The sequence below is a fragment of the Acomys russatus genome, chromosome 15 (assembly GCF_903995435.1).
Source record: "Acomys russatus chromosome 15, mAcoRus1.1, whole genome shotgun sequence".
NCBI classification, from domain to species: domain Eukaryota; kingdom Metazoa; phylum Chordata; class Mammalia; order Rodentia; family Muridae; genus Acomys; species Acomys russatus.
Window position 1 is genome coordinate 64,923,841 of NC_067151.1, and position 19,561 is coordinate 64,943,401.

Consider the following 19,561-nt stretch of genomic DNA (forward strand, 5'->3'; position numbering starts at 1 on the left):
GCCAGCCCCAATCATTACTGCAGATCTCTTGAACAAGAAGAGAGTCCGTTGGCTGCTCACTTCACCGGGGTGTGGAGGGAAACAGCTAGGGGGGTGCCAGGGAGGGAGGGCCAAAGGGCAGGTGTGAAGCTTCGGGGAGGGACATTGTCACTTCCTAGCCAGCTGGGTAAGGAAAGATTGGACTGACCTCAGACCTTAGCTCTTGACTAAGGTAGCCTGACCCTCAGCCTCCTGAAGGGACCGGTCAAGGCAGGCCACGGCTTTCTTGTCTTACAGCTTTGCATTTCCTGGGAGTCCTGAATTGGCCTGTTTGTTGTTGGTGGTGGTGTTTAATCTGGGGGATCCCTATCCTGTGGATTCCTCTCCCTTCTCTAGCTCTGTAAGTATAAGGAAAGTGCTAGGGTGTCCACCCAGTTCTAACACCTGGGATGTCGCCCTGAACCCTCTGTCTCAGAAGAGGTCAGAAAGCCCTGTGGATCTGAGTGTGGGCACAGACTTCTTAAAGCTTCTTTGGTGTCTGGCTCCTTCTTCTGGGTTGTCGAAGGGCTGAAGTGTCATCCCATGTCTTTCTTTAGGTGACTTAAATTCAGAACTCTAGCTGTCAGTGCTCGTGTTCAGTAGCACCACACCCTTGGCCCTGTAAAAGACAGTATTCAGAAGCCAGGCCTAGAGGCTCAGAGCTGCTCAGGAGGCAGAGGCAGGAGGACCTCAGGTTAAGGGCAGCCTCAAAATAATAAGTGAAAAGAAGGGTAGGGCATAGAGTTCAGCGATAGAAGCTGTGCATGAGTCAGGCCTCGGGGTTCAGGGTGTGGGTGTTGGGGTGGGGTACAGAATTCAGGGCTCTGTCCTGGGCAGGCGTCTCTCAGCAGCAGGAATCAGACCAAGGACACCCCAAGTTCCTGTAGTTACCGTTCAGTGGACCACCTCCCATCTGTGTTCAAGCTCGGGGTGGACGCCGAGCTCCACAAGGCACCGGGTCTTGACAAAACCCTTGCCCAAGTCCGTTGTACCAGAATACAGTGACCTAACATTTCCTTTCCTTGCTTTAAAAACCTTACTGATGATGGGCTCTTTCATCTGCACCCATCCTTTTGAGGAGAGCACTTCTGAATAGTCCCACCGGAAAGGCATCCGACGGCCAAGCAAGTTTGTACATTCTCTTACTTATCGGCAATGAACTTTATGGGGTGTGCACCCAGGCGGAGCAGCTGTGGGTTTTACTGCCAGAGAACGAGTTCAGAGTCTTAGCAGAGTACACACGTCCAGCAGACAAACCCATCTGTAAGCAAGTTTCTAATCTCTACAATCAGATCGGTCCAGGTCCCTCAGTCATGCACAGGGGGCTGGCGTTTCTGTAGTAACCAGGTGGGGCTTGCGGCTTGTTGGTGCTCCGCCCTTTCTAGAGTTATGTTTTCAGCATCAAGGGAAATAAGGAAACATCTTCCTTCATTTGGCGCTTTCCAGTTGAAAAGAGCTGCTCTTGTCTTGCTTTTCCGGAAAGTTCAACCTTCTTTATTAGGAACATGGAGAGTAGCTGACATCCAGGTAAATCTCACATTCTGTGGTCCCAATACCTGAAGTGTCTGTTGCCACCACAAGAGCCCCCCAAACAAGGCCTTAGATTGATTTCTATTGGAAAGGTGATTAGACCTTCTGGTTTTTTTTCCTTTCAGGTTACCTTCTCCCTGGTCTTTCAGTACATGTGGGTTAAAAAGCTAATTCAAACTCCTTCTTCACATCCTTCTTCAGGCTTTGACAGATTCGTCAAAATGCCATCTCAAATGGAACACGCCATGGAGACCATGATGCTCACATTCCACAGATTTGCGGGGGACAAAGACTACTTGACAAAGGAGGACCTGAAGTTGCTCATGGAAAGGGAGTTCCCTGGGTTTTTGGAAGTAAGTGCTGAAAGTCTCAGAACCAGACATAGAAATCCAAGCGCCCTTCCTTCTTCTTCTGTCCCTTCCCTGTAGGCTCACTGCTTGGAAGTGTTTTCGTCCATTTTCTTAGTAGACGGTACCTACTGCATGTTAAGATGTCACAGGGGCAGCAACGTGGAGAAGACTCCACTCCCGCCCCCAAAGAGCTGTCAGCCCTCAGGTGAAAAGATCCACACCCAGTGGCACAACACGAGACAAGAGTCAAGGGGTCCTCATGACGGAGGTTCCATATTCTCTCACCATATGCCACTTGGAACAACTTGAATCTCCTTTATGTGTGGGAGTGAGATGCAGCTTGCGCCCGGCGTTCACTCATGCAAAGCAGGTGCTTTCCTGGCGAACTCTCCTCTATTTAAGTCTTCTTAAATCCCTTTGGACAAACAGAATTCCTTCTAACCCATAAAGGGATCATGCTAATTATTGGCTGAATAAGAGCACAGTGTCACTCCATAAATAATTTATTTTTACAGTGAAAATGTCAACTTAGGAGCCTAGAAGCACAGCCTAGGTTATACCTCACTTTGGGCAGACTGAACAACGCCTCAAGTCCAGGGCTTTTCTTATATGCTGCTACCCAAATCAGTAGGTCACTAGGCATGGTTGCCCTCTGACTTTGTAGGCCCTCAGGAGACACTTGTTGAACTTAATGTCCATCCAGTGTTAAGTGTTGCTTGACACATTAGCAGACTGTGGTAAAATCCCATCTTTTTCTGGAAAGAGAGGATGGTTCTTGTGCTGGGTGTTCAACAACACGTTAGTTCCTGAAGAGTAAAAAGGAGATGGCAGTGACAGGCTGGATCCCACCTCTTGTCAACTGCCTGATAAATAGTACAGGATCTTAAAGCCCAGACTCTTACACTACTGAACACAGAGCGCTGCAGGAAGCTGTTTTTTGTTTTTGTTTTTGTTTTTTACACATCATCAATATCAGTTAATTAAGTGACCTGGCTCCTCCCAGTAAGCTGCAGTCACCGTGGTGGCTCTGCTGGCGTAGGCACTGCGGTGCAGTCTCAGACACCGTGGTGGCTCTGCTGGCGTAGGCACTGAGGCGCAGTCTCAGACACCGTGGTGGCTCTGCTGGCGTAGGCACTGCGGTGCAGTCTCAGACAAGGGCTCAGAAGATCTGGCTGTGAGCTAGCGATGGTGAACGGCTTCCACTCTAGTCCTGGTCCCCGCCTTCTCTAAAATGAGAGGGTTGGACGTAGTTAGTCACACACCCACTCTTAACTTGTTATCATCCTTCTAGACAGACAGAAAACACAAGAACAAAATGTGCTCGTTTTAGGGCAGCCCGCCACATCGACAATAAAATACTCATTAATCCTGTGGGACCTAAGACACAGACCCTTCCATACCCAAGGCTTTGTGACATGACAGACATAAAGGGTATGTGCAGGAGGGTGTGCTAAACACAGCCGAGTAGCTTTTTCCAGGCACAGACAGGGTCATGATTCTAGACATGTACGCACTGCGTTAACGGAGTGTTTCGTTTCTAAAGTAGATGGCTTAGGTCATGCAAACTTCACTCACTCTGACCACAGCCAGGAAGCTGGGGGTGAGGCCAGAATTAGCTGCATAAGAGAGCAGGTTTCAGTAGTTAGCTTAGGGCAGGAATTTGCAGTCTCAGGGTAGACAATATAACTCCTCTGCATACCAGATCCCTGAGTGTAATTTGTAAGCATCCAGCACAGTTAAAATGTTGCACGTCACTCAGTTTCCCCACTAATTATGAAGACACTGGAATTCTTTGTCCCTTTTTAACAACCTCTAAAGCGTTAGAGGTCATTTCCCTCTCTGAGATGGCATGGACCTCTAAGAGTGACCACACTTCTAATCACTGTAGCCACAAAAGGAATAGAGTCAGGGCGTCCGTCTGTCTGTTTCTGGTCCACACACTCAGGGTATGCATTAAGGAGTTTACCATTTTATCATACATTTTCATGTGTGTGTGTGTGTGTGTGTGTGTGTGTGTGTAAGGGCCAAAGTTTGGTGTTAGGTATTATCCCTAAGTCACTCTCTGCCTTAACTTGTTTTTTTAACATCTGTTTATTCCATGCTGGTGTCTGTGTGTACCATAGCATGCGAGTGGAGGTCAGAGAACGACTTGGGGAAGAAGGTGACATCCTTCTATCATGTGGGCTACAGGGGTCTAGCTTAGGGCACGAGACTTATCAGCAAGCACCTTTACCCACTGAGCTACCTCCCACCTGGAATAAGGTCTCTGACTGAACCTGGAGCTGACCAACTTGCCTGGCCTGGCTGCCCAGTAAGCGTAAGGAGTCCTCGTCACTGGGATCCCAGGAGTGCACTGCTGTACTGCACTGCTGCGATCCAAACTCAGGCTCTCGTGCTGGCACCTTCCTAACCGAGTCACCCTCCCAGCCACACTTGTTTTGAAGCCACGTCCAACGTTTAGCGCCCAATGATGAAAATACCAACAATGAGTGTAAGATGGCGTAGGTTTACCAACTCAGAATGGACCGAGGGCTGAGCACGGGACGAGCATTTCGGTTTGTGCAAAGTGGAAGGAATCCTAGAGAGGACACTCACACCCAACTTCCTCTATCCATAGTCAATATCTGAAGACTAACTGAGCGGCATGATGGGCACCATATCATATTAATCAATATGTCATGCGACAGCTATCGTGTTAGCTATGACAGCAACACTAGCTTGGCCCCAGCTGTGCAAAGGAGAAGAGAGAGCTCTCTGCATCTGTGTCCTCATTAAAACAGTATCCTCGTTAGCACCTGCTCAGATATAACACAACAGTGACCCAATATTTACCCTCTGAGTGGTCCGAGGCACTTTCTTCACGAAGAGCTCCCTTTTGAAGGATCTGACCGTGGGTGTCAGGAGTGAACATTTGCTTTCTTTTTAAATCCAAGCTTAAAGTAGAAAATGTGAGTGTGCTTCTTAGGCCCAATCTAAACATGAAATTACTGAAAATCCATTTCCAAGACACTCTCACCAAAACAACAACAAATATGCTGATGACTTACAGAGCTCACTTAGGACCTAAGATTATGCGTGTGCACACAGTTAAGGGCGGTTTGGATCAGGTAAGGTAATGGGTGCCCACCTCATCAACTGACTGTTTGCCTTTGTTCGTCTTAATTTTTTTTTTTTTTAGAATCAAAAGGACCCTCTGGCCGTGGACAAAATCATGAAGGACCTGGACCAGTGCCGAGATGGCAAAGTGGGCTTCCAGAGCTTCTTGTCACTAGTCGCAGGGCTCATCATCGCGTGCAACGACTATTTTGTGCTACACATGAAGCAGAAAGGAAAGAAATAGACCAGGCGAGCACCGACGCTCCCGCCCCGTGCCTGTCCTCCCGCAGTGTCACCCGAGGAATCTGCCCCACTGCTCCTTGCAAGCAGATCAGGACCCTAGGGAAATGTGCAAATAACACCCAACTCCCAATTCGACGAGCAGAGAGAAAAAAAGGAGTTAATTCGGTGACGGAGAAGCTTGTGAGTTTTATATGGTTTGCACCCTGCTGCCCTCAATAAAGAAAGTCCCCCCTTTTTTTAAGTTCTGAATTTGAGGTAGTGTGTTCATTGCTTGTTCACTGCCTCCTTGGTTTAGGATGAGTGAGCGTGGCCTTGGGCAGTCGGCATACAGCAGGGCTCTCCATGGGACCAGCGAGGTGAGAACACACTTTCTGTTCAGGCTTGGAGTCTGACTTTCCAATTTGCTCTTGAAACCATGTCTAAGTAAAAGGATCAAAATTCAGAGCATTACCAGAAGGGCCATCGGGGACATACTCTGATTCTGTAAGTCCTTAGCACAGCCTTGCCCAGTGTAATGAGCATCTTTGTGAACAGCACATTCGATGCCCGTGGTGTCTGAATCTATGTTCTCACTGCAAAAACTTAAGCAAAATCTAGAGCCAAAATAAGCTCGCCAGAGCATGAGCCAAAGCTCCAGTGGTGGTGATCCCAGCACTCTGGAGGCAGAGGCAGGTGGATCTCTTGAGTTCGAGGCCAGCCTGGTGCACAGGGTGGGTCTCAGGACAGCCATGGCTACACAGAGAAACCCTGTCTTGAAAAACAAACAACAAGAAAAAGAAAAAAGTCACATAACGTGACGCCATAATGATGAATTTCCAATTTGAAGTGTTACGTGGCTGAGGGTAACCTTGAACTCCTGATCCTCCTAAGTGCTGGAATTACAGGCACATACCATCATGCCCAGGAAAATTGTCTCTTTTAGGCCTGGACACACCAATATCATTCCAGGGGAAACTTCCAATGTATTGCTAGGAGAAAGTTCAGTACAAAGCCATCTACCCATGTGTAGGAAAGTTGACAAAAGGGAACTAACTGGACAGTTCAAAGCTAGATTTACAGGAAAACATAGTTAAAGACAAGAAAATCCCAACCACTGTGTCTCCATCACAAGGAGAGCAAGGTATGAAAAATCACAACTTTGTAACCATAGGTTTATATCAGCAGGCTTACTGAGGCATCGATTGAAGGAGTGGGGATGGCTGGGTAAAAAAGTTTACAATGGCCCATAAATAACTCCCATGTCCACATTCTAAGATCTGGACCATCTAGGTCACTGCTGGGCCAGAAAGCTGCTTGCTGAGTGGAGAAGCCATTGCCACCGCTGGCATCTCCAGAATCTTAAAACCTGAGCCACAGTCCACACAGACAACAGATGCCGTTTGCCCGTCCCCCTCCATACACGACCTGGTCCCACACCCAAGTTTCAATCAAAGTTCTAAGTTCAGGGGAGTCATGAGTCTGACCTTTATCAGACTGTACACCTGCATTGGTGTGGAGATCCATCTCGCCTGTCCTAGCGAAAGACACTGCAAACACGACCCACCCACGTCTCGTCTCCTAATAATGTGAGAGTGCCTGCCTTGCTAGACCTGGCGGCACTCAGAGGAAGGATAGCAAGTTACCAAGAAGAGACTTGATATTCTAAGAGCATATATAGGGGGAGGAGGTCTCCCTCAATCACAGACATAGGGGAAGGGAGAAGGGGGGAAGTGGGAGGGAGGGAGGAATGGGAGGAAACAGGGGAAGGGCTAACAATCGAGATGTAATATGAATAAATTAATAAAAAAATGTCAAAAAAAAAAAAAGAAATGATAAATACATTAAAAAAAAGAAAAAAGAAATAAAGCCTAAAGTAATAGTTGATTTTCCAAAGTGCCCTGAGTCTCGGTTTGGTTTAGCTTGTTTAGGTGAAAGAACCAGGCCCTGCTAATGTCTGCTAGCCCAGATAGCGACCGCTGCATGAACTCGGGGTTTAGAGTAAAGACTTATTAACAAGGAAACCTGACTAGCAACCTGCAGACATGACAAGTTCATGTGTCTAACAAGCCTTAAAGTAAACAGGATGTAAAACAGCACAGGCTTTGTTGAGAAACAGAAAAATGCAAGGAGCGGAGGATGATAAGATAGCATACCTCCTGCTTGCACAGACAGTGAGAAGCGAAGGGTGGGGGAGGGGCGGGTGTGCAGGGCTTTTAGAACTGTTCTTTGCGCCCCTTCCGAATATCCCACCAGTTTTATCTGTTGGAGACACCCAGGTTTTGCAAGGTTGTAAAATTCAGTGCCTCGCTTTTATTACCCTGAGTCTCCAGTGTTCATTACTAGGTGTGTATGTGTTGCTGGGGGTGTGCGGGGTGCATTCATTGCTCATAATAATGAGCATGTTTTAAAAAGATTGATTTGTTCTCATTCTCTACATGCGACTGTTCTGCCTGGATTGATTTCTGTACACCGTGCGTTTGCCCCTAGAGGCCAGAGGAAAGCATCCAGATCTTCTGGAATTGGAGTTACAGAGAGTTGTGAGCTGGCATGTGGGTGCTGGGATTTGAACCCTGGTCCATCTAGAAGAGCATCGAGCACTCTTCACAGCTGAGCCATCTCTCCAGGCCCGGATGACGGTTAACTGGAAGAGAGCTTTCAATGTGAAAGCGAAAGAAACTCTGGCTTTGAGGAGAGGAGACCCTAAGAAGTAAGGCCTTTAAGGCCATAGTGATTAGAGAAATTAACTGGGCCCTTTATAGTGGAGGGAGGACCCCTCTTCCACGGTAGTGTGTGCCAGTACAGACATCCCGCTTGGTTTTACCTGCCTCTTAGGGGAACTGCCTCTAGTGAGAGTAGCTAGTGGCCAATCCACAAATGGGCAGATGAAACCTAACACAAGCTGGTGAGCGTGTGCCCAGATGCCCCAACCCATGAGAACAGTGACACTGCCAGGCCAGGGGTGTCCAACCTTTTAACACTTTAACATGACATTGTGCTGTCATCTACAGGGTTCATACTCAAGAGCAGTGTGGTGAAGTTTTTAAAAAGTCACATACACAGAAATCCTCACAGTGCTCATCATGAGTTTGTGACGTTGTGTTGGGCTGCACTCACAGTCCTTCCTGGGCTGCATGTGGCCAGTGGTTGGACAGCCCTGACAGCAGAACAAGTATCCCACAAAGGGGAAGCGGTTGGTGGGGCAAGGAGCAGGATCCTAACTGCTCTTCATAGCAGGTCTGGAGACTTGGGGGTGTGTTCTCCCTAGCAGATTCCCCTGACTCTGGCGAGCAGAGAGGCTCCCCGTTCCCAGGGAATCTGTGTTCTGCATGGGCGTGCCTGCGCTTGTTGAGGGGAGGGCCATGACACCTTCCTCACTTTAACCCCATTGGTCAGCCTGTTTACCGGGAAGCTAGCGCAGGGAAAGGCAAGTATGAAACACCAGAGTAGCTGTTTTGTGCCAATGAAAACAGAGTTCCCACAATCCGACCTGCTGAAACAGCCGCCACAACTTTGGGGCTTGCAGCCTAAACAGCTCCCAGAAGGCAAAGCTGTAATTCTGCCAAGCTCTGAGAAGAGAAGAGGAAGCAGCTGGAAAATTCCACTCACTCTGCTACTTGACTGAGTTGTAAATTGGATCCCACCCTCTCCACACCCAGAAGAAGGAACAGATGAAGGTGTAGAAAGTTCCAGAGCTGATCTAGTCAGTTCATTTTCTCTCTCAGAGCTGTTCCCTTGTGTACCTTCTGCACACCAGCCAACACTCTGTGAGTCAGTCTTTTTCTCCCCAGCCTGGAAGACTGTAACCTTTTCTATCAAATTGACTAAGTCCTTTATCCAGCTCTTAATCCCAGAGAGAAAGCAGAGGATAATAATTCATTCACTTGGCAAATTTCTGTCGCGGAGACAGAGAAGCTGATGGCCACAGACGCTGCTCAAGATCGCAATCTAGGTTGTACGATAATAAATGAAAAGTTTAATAATATCCAAGGGAAACTGGCCAAGAATGATGTGTGACGGGCATCCTGGGTCACTGTTGACAGGAATATACTCTTTACAGCCTTTGACAATGCAAACGTTGGTAAAATGGTGCCCTGTGGTCCTTGGATGTGCTTGTTGGTCCAGTCTTTCTTTCTTTCTTTTTCCCTTAGATTTATTTATTTATTACATATACAGTGCTCTGCCTGCATGTACATCTGCAGGCCAGAGGAGGGCATCAGATCACATTGTAGATGGTTGTGAGCCACTATGTGGGTGCTGGGAATTGAACTCAGGACCTTTGGAAGATCAGCCAGTGCTCTTAACCTCTGAGCCACCTCTCCAGCCCCTGATCCTCATTTGGAGACTTCATATTAATAAAGGAAGCAAAGATACAAAATTCATAAGTGAAGGTATTTGATCCACCATGACTTAGAACAGGTACTACCTGATTTATGGTGAAACTGTTTTATATAGTTGTACACACAACAGGGGAAACCATGATGTTGAAATGTTAAATGGAGACAGGTCTATACCAAATAAAGCAGGCTGAAAATTTAGGATACAATTTTCCTTTAATTAAAAAAAAGTGTGTTCATTCTTGCAGATGTAAAGATTAGAGAAACATTCTTCCTAGGTTTTGCTTCCATGGTAGGAATTGCTAGGGAGGACATTGTTGTATCCACTAATATGTTATTATTTTAATTTTCTATATATATACTGCTATGCCATCTACTTTTTCTGCAATAATTCTTTTACAATACAGAAAGCACACACAAAAAAAAAACCTACCTGCAGATACCAATATTTTAACAATATGTATGTAGGCAACATGTTAGGCCAGCCTGAGTACATGTGAGGATCTATCTCCAAAACAAACAACAAACAAACAAACAAACAAGAGCTGGAGTCTGTGTGGTTGGGACACTCCTGCCTGTAATCCTGGCACTAGGAAAGACAGAGTAGAGGATTAGGAGTTCAAAGTCATTCTGGCTACACACGTGGACAAAGGCCAACCTCACCTATATAAGAACATGAGACTCTACCCTTAAAACAAAAAAGTATGTGTATTTACTGACAAGCTACTATGAATACTATGAATCAGAACCGGTCTAAACTTGTTTGTTTGTTTGTTTATTGGTTTTTTGAGACAGGGTCTCTCCATGTAGCCTTGGCTGTCCTGGACTCACTTTGTAGACCAGGCTGGCCTCTAACTCACAGAGATCCGCTTGCCTCTGCTTCTCAAGTGCAGGGATTAAAGGTGTGCGACACCACTCCCAGCCTAAACTGCTTCTTAAGTGTCAACTTACTTGCTCCTCACTGTAACCCTGCCAAGCAGACATAAAGCTAATTTCAGAGAGGCGAGAACTGTGAGAAGACCCACCCACTTACAGTGTCAACACTTGGTGCTAGACGTTAGGCTTCTCCTCTTCTGCCGCTGTCTCAAAGTGTGATTTCAGGAAACCGACAGAAAAAAAATTCCAAAAAGTAAGAGATCAGCGGGCAGGCGTGACTAGTCAGAGGAGCGTCAGCAGAAGATTGAAGCGCTCTAGTTCTTGGGGGTTAAAAATTTGGACAGCAGTGAGCAGTCTCTGTGTTCACTCTGCTCTGGGCTTTGCTGACTGCTTCACAAGCACTAACTTGTTCGCTCTTCCCAGCAAGAGTCGGGGCAGCTGCTACGCTGTCCTTGCTTTTCAGGTGGTATTCCATTAAGGGCAGACATGATTGATGACGGAGCATGATTGGATTTAGACTGTCTAAGATTTGATTTTGTTTTTCAAGACAGGGTTTCTCTGTGTAGCCTTTGCTATCCTGGAGCTCACCTCTTTAGACCAGGCTGGCCTCAGACTCACAGCGATCTTCTGCCTCTGCCTCCTGAGTGCTGGGATTAAAGGCGTGCGTCACCACCGCCTGGCTAACTACCTAACATTTATTCCCTTCTCTTTGGCATCCAGACAGCAGGAGGGAACAAAGATATTCCTAGGAGACCAAGTTCCTGAGAGGGCAAAGCGGAGCTGGCTGGAGGGGAGTGTGCTCACCCGGAGAGCTTGTGGAGCTAGGCTGAGGAGAGTAAAAGTGACGATGAAAAAACAGTAACCAGTAAAAGGATAAAGGGTGTGTGTGCTGTGGTATTGGGGCCCCTTAGTTGTAAACACCGCCAACCCAAAGTCCGAGTATTGCTATCCTCGGGGGAGAAGAAGATGACTTATGCACCAAAGGAGCTTATCAGACCATATTCTCTTTTGTGTTCCTCACCGCCTCTCCCACCCATGTCCCGGTTCCAAGTCCATTTAAGCTACATACGATAAAGCAGAATGGAGACTCGTGTTTATATTTAATGAGATGTTCTGGGAACAGAAGAAGAGGCAGAAACTAACCCAGACAAGCCATAACAATTTTTAAAACTTTATTTAATCTTATTTTATGTGTATTAGTGTGAAGGTGTCAGAAGGTGAAGTTATAGACAGTTGTGAGCTGCCATGTGGGTGCTGGGAATTGAACCCGGGTCCTTTGGAAGAGCAGACAGTGCTCTTAACCACCAAGCCATCTCTCCAGCCACGCCATAACAAATTCAATAGGGAAAACAAACCCTCAAGATGATAGAAGCACAGAGTGTGGGCGAGGAAGAGCCCAGGCTACGGACCGTTCACTCGTCCGGTTTCCTAGCGAGACCTTCAGATTGGCCAGCAAAGCAGCGTGTCCACCTGGACTGTAGCTACAGAATCTGTAATGTATGAGTGTGGGCAAAATCCAAAAGAGGCTGGGTAAAAGTGAAGGTGCTCACACCAACAGTGGGTTTTCTTTTTTCTTGGTTTTTTGAGACAGGGTTTCTCTGTGTGGCTCTGGCTGTCCTGGGCTCAGTAGACCAGTCCTGGAATTCACAGCGATCCCCCTGCCTCTGCCTCCTGAGTGCTGGGGTTAAAGGCTGAGCCACCACGCCCAGCTTAAATGCTGTGGCATCACCCTGTCTGTGAGGGAGGAAATGATTTCCTTTAGGCCCCGATTAGGACACAAAACTTGGAGAGATCAGGATAAAACCTCCTGTGCCTTGTTATTCAGAGTCCCTCAGGGTGAGCAGTCCTCTCGTGCCCACTGCTTTACAGCCTCTGCGGTCCTGCCCTTTGGCCTCTTGTAAGCTTGTCCATCACAGCCTAGTGAGCAGCACAACACTTAGCCTGCAGCCTGCTGTTCTAGAAGAGACAGATGATTCATCTCTGGACTCCGCTTTGTGATGTGCCACTACGGGGTGCCAGCGTGAGTCAGTCTTGGCCTTCCGAGAAACTTACAGAATTGACGTTTATATGCAGTGATAGGCTCAAAGCACCATAGAACGCAGAGGATGCAGCCCCTGCTTTACGACGTGTTTACAGTTTAGTGAAATAACAGGCTGCGTTTCAAAGCAGCAATACCCAATACTATGTGACACACAGAAACATCGTGGGGGGCGTGGTAAATGTCTGGTGTAAGCTTTGAGGCTTAGGATATGATGAAGGAAGGATTTTTATTTTATTATTATTTATTTTTATTTTTTATTTTTTTATTTTTTGAGACAGGGTTTCTCTGTGTAGCCTTAGCTATCCTGGACTCACTTTGTAGACTAGGCTGGCTACAGGAACTCACAGTGATCCACCTGCCTCTGCCTCCCGAGTGAGTGCTGGGACTAAAGGCGTGCGCCACCATGCCTGGCTGAAGGAAGGATTTTTATGGAGCAGGAAAGAGAGGAAGATATACACTTTGGGCAGGCGCCAGGGCTGGTGGGGACGTAGCTTTAGTAGACAAGGGATAGGCTTAGGCTTGCGCTGTGTCTAAGATACGTGATCAAGGGAGGGCCACCCACAGTTGAACTAACAGGGGAGAGGCCAGGCTCCCGGTACATCTGTAGAAACACTTGAGGAAGAGCTGCGTATGCTGACTCAAAATGGTCCTCGAGACAAGCTTGAGTGAAAGAGCAGTTGGTATATTTGTGTCAGTCTATTAACAGCCAGCTGAGGGGGATGACAATGGGGAATGTCCGTGCATAATTACCCTGACACGCAGAAGAATCCAGAGCAATACAGGTGAAACCTGGAGAAGTGAATGTCTCCTAAAAGAAGCAGCGTAGCTGGGGTGAGAGGGAACAGGAGGAGAGCACTTGTGTGTTCTTTTGTACCATTATAATTTGAGTCCATGTATACAAAAATTAATACACTTACAATTTAAAAAATAAATCACAGCTTTTAGGTCTATATTACGCATAACTGTATTCTTGAAAACTTGGTGCATGTATGCAATAAATATATGATCGTATCTCCTCCCACTTACTTCCTCCAACTCCCACTCACATCCCTGCCCACACATTCCCTTCCAACTCCATGTCTTGTTGTTGTTGTTTTTCAAGACAGAGTTTCTCTGTGTAGCCCTCCCTGGCTGTCCTGGAACTCACTTTGTAGACCAGGCTGGCCTTGAACTCATCGTGACCCACCTGCCTCTGTCTCCCGAGTGCTGGGACTAAAGGCATGCACCACCACCACCTGCCTCCTCTTCCTCCTCCTCCTCCTCCTCCTCCTCCTTCTTCTTCTTTGTTTTTCAAGACAGGATTTCTCAATGTAGCCTTGGCTGTCCTAGACTCTCTTTGTAGACCAGGCTGGCCTCGAACTCACGGAGATCTGCCTGCCTCTGCCTCCTAAGTGCTGGAATTAAAGGCATGCACCACCACTGCCCGGCTCTCATTCTTTTTAAAACAAAAACAAAACAAAACCAAACCTACAGCTAGGCAGTAGTGGCACACGCCTTCAATCCCAGCACTGAGGAAGCCGGGGCAGGAGGATCTCTGAGCTCAAGGCTAGCCTGGCCTACAAAGTAAGTTCCAGGACAGCTAGAGCTACATAGAGAGACTCTGACTCAAAAACAACAACAAAAACCAAACCAAACCAAAACACACACACACACACACACACACACACAAAACCACAATTCAAGCCAAACCTCGTAAGTTCAGCTAGTGCTGTCCACATATGCATGGGCATGACGCCATCCCCCAGAGCATCATGGGACCCTCATAGTGGCTGCACTCATCATGAGAGGATGAGTCTCCTCTCGCTGCAGTCATTAGCTTGCCACTGTTTCCTCGGTAAGGGACAGGGCCTGCAGAGCATCTCCTCCGTCTACGTGACTTTGGGCTGGGTGAGCTTGTCCAGGTCACATTCAGGTGGTCACAGCTATTATGAGTAGGACATCTGTGTCAGGTGCAGGAGATGGCGTCTCGGCGCCCTCCTCCCTGCCCTCCAGCTTGTATTCTACCAGCCTCCTTTTCCTCCGTGTTCCTGAGCCTTAGGGCGCAGCACTCAACTCTCTTATCCTCAGGACTTCAACCAGTTATCCATCTTGGCATCGACTGCTACCTGCTGCAAAAGAAGTGTCCCCTGGAGCTAGAGAGATGACTCGGTGGGTAAGAGTATTTGTTGTTCTTGCTGGGGACTGGGTTTGGTTTCCAGGACTCACGTGGAGGCTCATAGCTGTCTGTAACTTCAGTCCCTGGTGCTCCAATGTCCTCTGGCCTCCACAGGCACCAGGCAATGTACACAGTATACCCACATACATAAGGCCAAAGCATTCGTACACATGAAATAATAAAGTAAATAAACCTAAAAAGTTTTAAGGAAGATTCTCTGGCCAGGGTTTAGAGCAGCTCAGGTCCATGGGTATATACACAAATGCTTCGAAGGCACTTGACAGTATGAGCAGTTAGCAAAATACCAGTAAAAGGCTCTGCTCTAGAGCTGTGATTTTGACAAGGATCTTTTATATATTTTAAAGAACTTTCCTGGTCTTAGTGAACATGTGCTTGTATATTAGTTCAACAAGTTATTGTTTTAAGTATGTGTAGTGATCATACAAATAAGTCTAGACTAGAGTGCTAAATCCAGGATGTGAGTGAGGAAGATGGAGGCTACTGCATCACCAGGGCCCCTGGGTCCATGCGGTGCACAGCATGCCCAGGGTATTGGGTGAGTGGGGGGCAGTGACCATTTAAGTTCCATCCTAGACCACTCTATGTCATTTGAAATAGACTTATATTAAAATAGAGCTTGTGTACAAACCATAGTCCTCCAAGTAAAATGGCCCTCCTGGAGGGGTTTTCCTTTTGGCTGCACTCTCAGGTGGCCAAGCCCACCTCTATCATGCCCGTCAGCCACACACAGCAAGCTTCCGGCGTCTCTCTAGGCTCTTCACGGCCTTGCCAGCACCCTTCTTCCCAAGCTCTGAGCACTTTATATTTACTCTTAGGTGTGCCCCTGTTTCACCTTAGGACATAAAGCTCACCCCTAGTTTATATGGTAACAGTCTTCACTTCTCTTCTTCTTCTTCTTCTTCTTCTTCTTCTTCTTCTTCTTCTTCTTCTTCTTCTTCTTCTTCTGGTTTTTCGAGACAGGGTCTCTCTGTGTAGCCTTGGCTGTCCTGGACTCACTCTGTAGACCAGGCTGGCCTGGAACTCACAGCGATCCACCTGCCTCTGCCTCCCGAGTGCTGAGTTTAAAGGCGTGCGCCACCATGCCCAGCACCATGGAGCTATTCTTTAATGAGCTGAGGGTCTCAGTTTCGCAAGATCATGAGAGTTCTGGAGCTTGGTTACAACAGCATGGGTGTACTTAATGCCAATGATTAAATCATTACATTTTCTGTTAGTGCATTAAAATTTATGTAAAAAAAATTTAAAGGGTAATGTAGTTCAGTGACTAATACAAATAGATAAGAAATGTAAGTGTTAGAGCTGTGTGGAAGCCTGACCGCTGGGGTGGGAGGGAGGGTGGCAGAATTATAGAAGAACTTCTGTAGGGACTGGCAGGGCCTCCTTATCCACTGGGTTCACCTGCCAAGCCCTCACTTTGACCTGGCACTCGCTCCTGCCTGCGAGTTCCCTGTTGGTGTCTGTTGGCAGCATTGTGCGTCTTCTGTGCGATCCTAGCAATTCTTGTGGTCCCCACCCACCTGTCTCTCACAGACAGACTCAATTTCAGCTTCAAGTCCCTGCTTTCTAGTCTACAGCCTCCATTCTGGTCCTGGTGCTGCCTTCTCAGCACTGGCTGCTCATCACAATGAGATGGCAAGGGCCAGGAGCCGAAGCCGCTGAGTGGGCAAAGCCTGACAGGCCTAGTGATCATTACAGAGGAAGTCAATGAAGGACTGTCCAGGGCTGTGAAGCAGGTGTGTGGATCGCAGTTTCTACAGCGCTCACACGCTTAGGCTTTGATGCCAAGCAGACCTGTGTCCCAGTCTTGCCTGGGATGGTCTTTAGGGCACGCTTAAAAGCAAAACAAAACAAAAAAGATAGGAAACACCAGGAGCTGGGGAGATGGCTCACTGGATAACAGCAATTGCTTTGCAAAGCAGAGAACCTGAGTTCAATTCTGCACCACCCACATAAAACCCCAAGTGTGGGTGTGAACACCTGCTGTAGTCAGTGCTGGGGGTGGAGGGGGTGGCGTGGGGTTGGGTGGGGTGGGGTGGGGTGGGGTGGGGTGGGGTGAAGTACAGACAGAGAGGATTACTGAGCCTGGCTGTCCCCTTAGCCAAAGCAAAAACAAAACGGTGGGCCCAAGCTTCAGTAAGAGAGCCTGTCTTATACTAATTAAGTAAGAGCAATAGAGGACAGTACCCAAAGCCCTCTTCCAGCCTCGATACATGAGCACACTGAACACATACCATGTACACACATATATACACGCACGAGCATGTAACACACAGACACGCGCGCACACACACACACAGAGACACACATGCGCGTGGACACACAGACACACACACAGACACACATGCACATGCGCACACACGTACATACACACAGACACACATATGCATACACACACAGGCACACACAGACACAGACATATACACATGCACAGACACACACGCACACACACACACACACACACACACACACACACACACACACACAATCTATTGCTCACAGTCAGTAGGCCAGGTGCAGGCACTCCTTAGCTGTTGGCACACTCCTCCTCATCTAATCTTCACAGCGGAAGATCTGCGTATTTTTATCGTCCCCACAGTTCTGAAGAAGAAACGAAGCTCTAATAAGTTATGGACTCTGGCCAAGGCTGCACAATATTTCGAGCAGTAGAGCTGTGATCCGTACCCAGTTCTGACTGTTGAGTAGGTCGGGAAACCAGGGAACCAGGAGAGCCCTCTCCATTTCAGTGACCATCAATCCCTGCCTGAGACGTAACAGCATAATACTAATCTAGGAGCCCAGACTTAGGAGCCAGGGATTCTGGGTAGCTTTGACACTTGCAGGCTGCACAACCCCCAGCAAGGTGCCCCCCTCTCTGCGCCTCTTTTCGTCCCTCTGTGGATGGGGAAACTATCCGTCTACCACTTGGGAAAATGGCTGGCACTATATAAATATTCGCTGTGGTTCGTCCTGCAACTCTTTCTAAGTTTAGGTTCAAAAGGTTGAAGAGAGAACGACAAAGTCCTGGGGAAGCGAGTTGTGTGCCAGGGACTATTACATAGCATAATAATAGTCCTGGTCCCTTCCTGTTCCTCAGTGACTTAACAATGCTTTGTTGGGAAGGCCAGGGGCTTTGGAGTGAGAAAGAATTGATTTCGAATTCTTGCTTCATCACGTTCTCTGTGGCCTCTGGCAAGATTACTGACCCCTGTGAGCTTCCGCTTTCTCATTTGTAACACAGACAATGGTACCCACGAGGCAGGCTTGTTGGCAGGAGGGCAAGGCGATTCTCTGAGACGCGCCACACATGGAGGGGAAAAGCGAGGCTGTTCGTTCTAGTTCGACCTTTGGTACAGAGCTGGTCAAACATTAATGACGAGAAGGCTTTCTGCTAGATCTCTGCCAAATGCCACCACTTCCCGGCAGAAGCTCTTTGCATACTGGCTTATCAGCTCATAAAACAGAGACCCAAGAACGCTTCAGTCAGTTTCAGGGCACTTGCTGCAGGGAACTTGAGGTGTGAGAACACTGCAGGTAAATAGAATGTTGATTTTGGGTCAGGCCCAGGTTTCCCTATGTAACTCTGGGCAAATTATCCAACTTTCCTGGGCCTCGCTTTATGACATGCAAGTATAAGGAAACAGCATACACCCCCCAGAATTCTGAAGGAACTAAACAGCAAGAAAGAGAACACATAGTCCTCCCTTTCTGCTCCTATTAAAATGGCCAAGCACCTCACGCCCATGTAAGGGAGGTCCTCCTTTGTGCTTCAGCTCTCACGTCCTCCTGGCCTTCTAGAAACTTCCCCTGTGCATTCTTTCTAGATATTCTCTCCGCCAATCCCTTCACCAGGTCACTCAGCTCATCCCCACCAACACTTGCTGGTAAGCCTCTGTCTCATTAGAAGAAAAAGACAGCCCATCAGATTCACAGCCCACCCATTTCTGGAAGGAAGACTTCATTTTCTATCTCCATTTTCCTCACCTCCTCGTTCTCATGTCATTCTGATCTGCAGCCATGCCCACTTGAGTCCAGTGAAAGAGCTTTCAGCTTTCGCTCACACTCAGGTTTCCACGAAGCGCCCTTCAACAAGTGGGTTGTTTTTGTTGTTGTTTGTTTGTTTGTTTGTTTTATTCGTCTTTGTCTTTAATCTGGATTTTCACAAAGTCCATCCCTGTTTTAAACTACTCTTCCTTGGGCCCCCTAACATTTTTGTTTGTTCTGTTTTTGTCTTTCAAGACAGGGTTGCTCTGTGTAGCCTTGGTTGTCCTGGAGTGGCTTTGAAGACCAGGCTGGCCTCGAACTCACAGCGATCTGCCTGCCTCTGCCTCCCGAGTGCTGCCATTAAAGGCGTGCGCCACCACTGCCCAGCTTTCCCCTAACATCTTAAGCTGCTGATTTTCCTATTGTCTCTCGGTTTTGTTCATAGTCTCTCAGTTTAGCTTCTTCTTTTCTTCCTTATACATTGTCTTAATGACAACACAACAGGCTCTCTTTTCTTTCCACCTTGAACCATTCCTGAGTGGATCAGCGTCATCCCATCTCAACGTAACGGCAGCCCTCCTGTCTGTCAGCATAACGGCGGCCCTCCTGCGCATTCCACGGGCCTCACACACTCATCACAGACACACTCCCTGCCTTCACACCCCACCCCCCTAGACAGGTGGGAAAGCTGATCAGTGATCAGGGAAACCCACCCACAAGCAGAAAAAGCACACTTAGATAATGCAGTAACTCCTAATCCATCACCCTACTTTGTGTCGACCCATCTCAATTTATCTTGTTCATTGGGCCAAACTAAACTTTCTGAAATACATTCTTGACTGTGTTGCTATGGATACCACATGCCCTCAGGACAAAGCTGCTCTTCCACAAGAGACTGCCCGTGCTCTGGCCCCATGCCTGCACAGGCTATCACCTG

General features: G+C 47.7%; 1 protein-coding gene across 1 annotated transcript; it reads left to right on the top strand.

Moving 5' to 3' along the window:
* Nucleotides 1-1,746: 1,746 nt before the first annotated feature.
* S100a10 (S100 calcium binding protein A10) lies at nt 1,747-5,464 on the top strand. Its single transcript, XM_051156870.1, has 2 exons — nt 1,747-1,901; nt 5,077-5,464. Exons 1-2 carry the CDS (start codon nt 1,770-1,772, stop codon nt 5,236-5,238), a joined length of 294 nt encoding a protein of 97 aa, XP_051012827.1. The 5' UTR covers nt 1,747-1,769; the 3' UTR covers nt 5,239-5,464.
* The last annotated feature ends 14,097 nt before the right edge of the window (nt 5,465-19,561 follow it).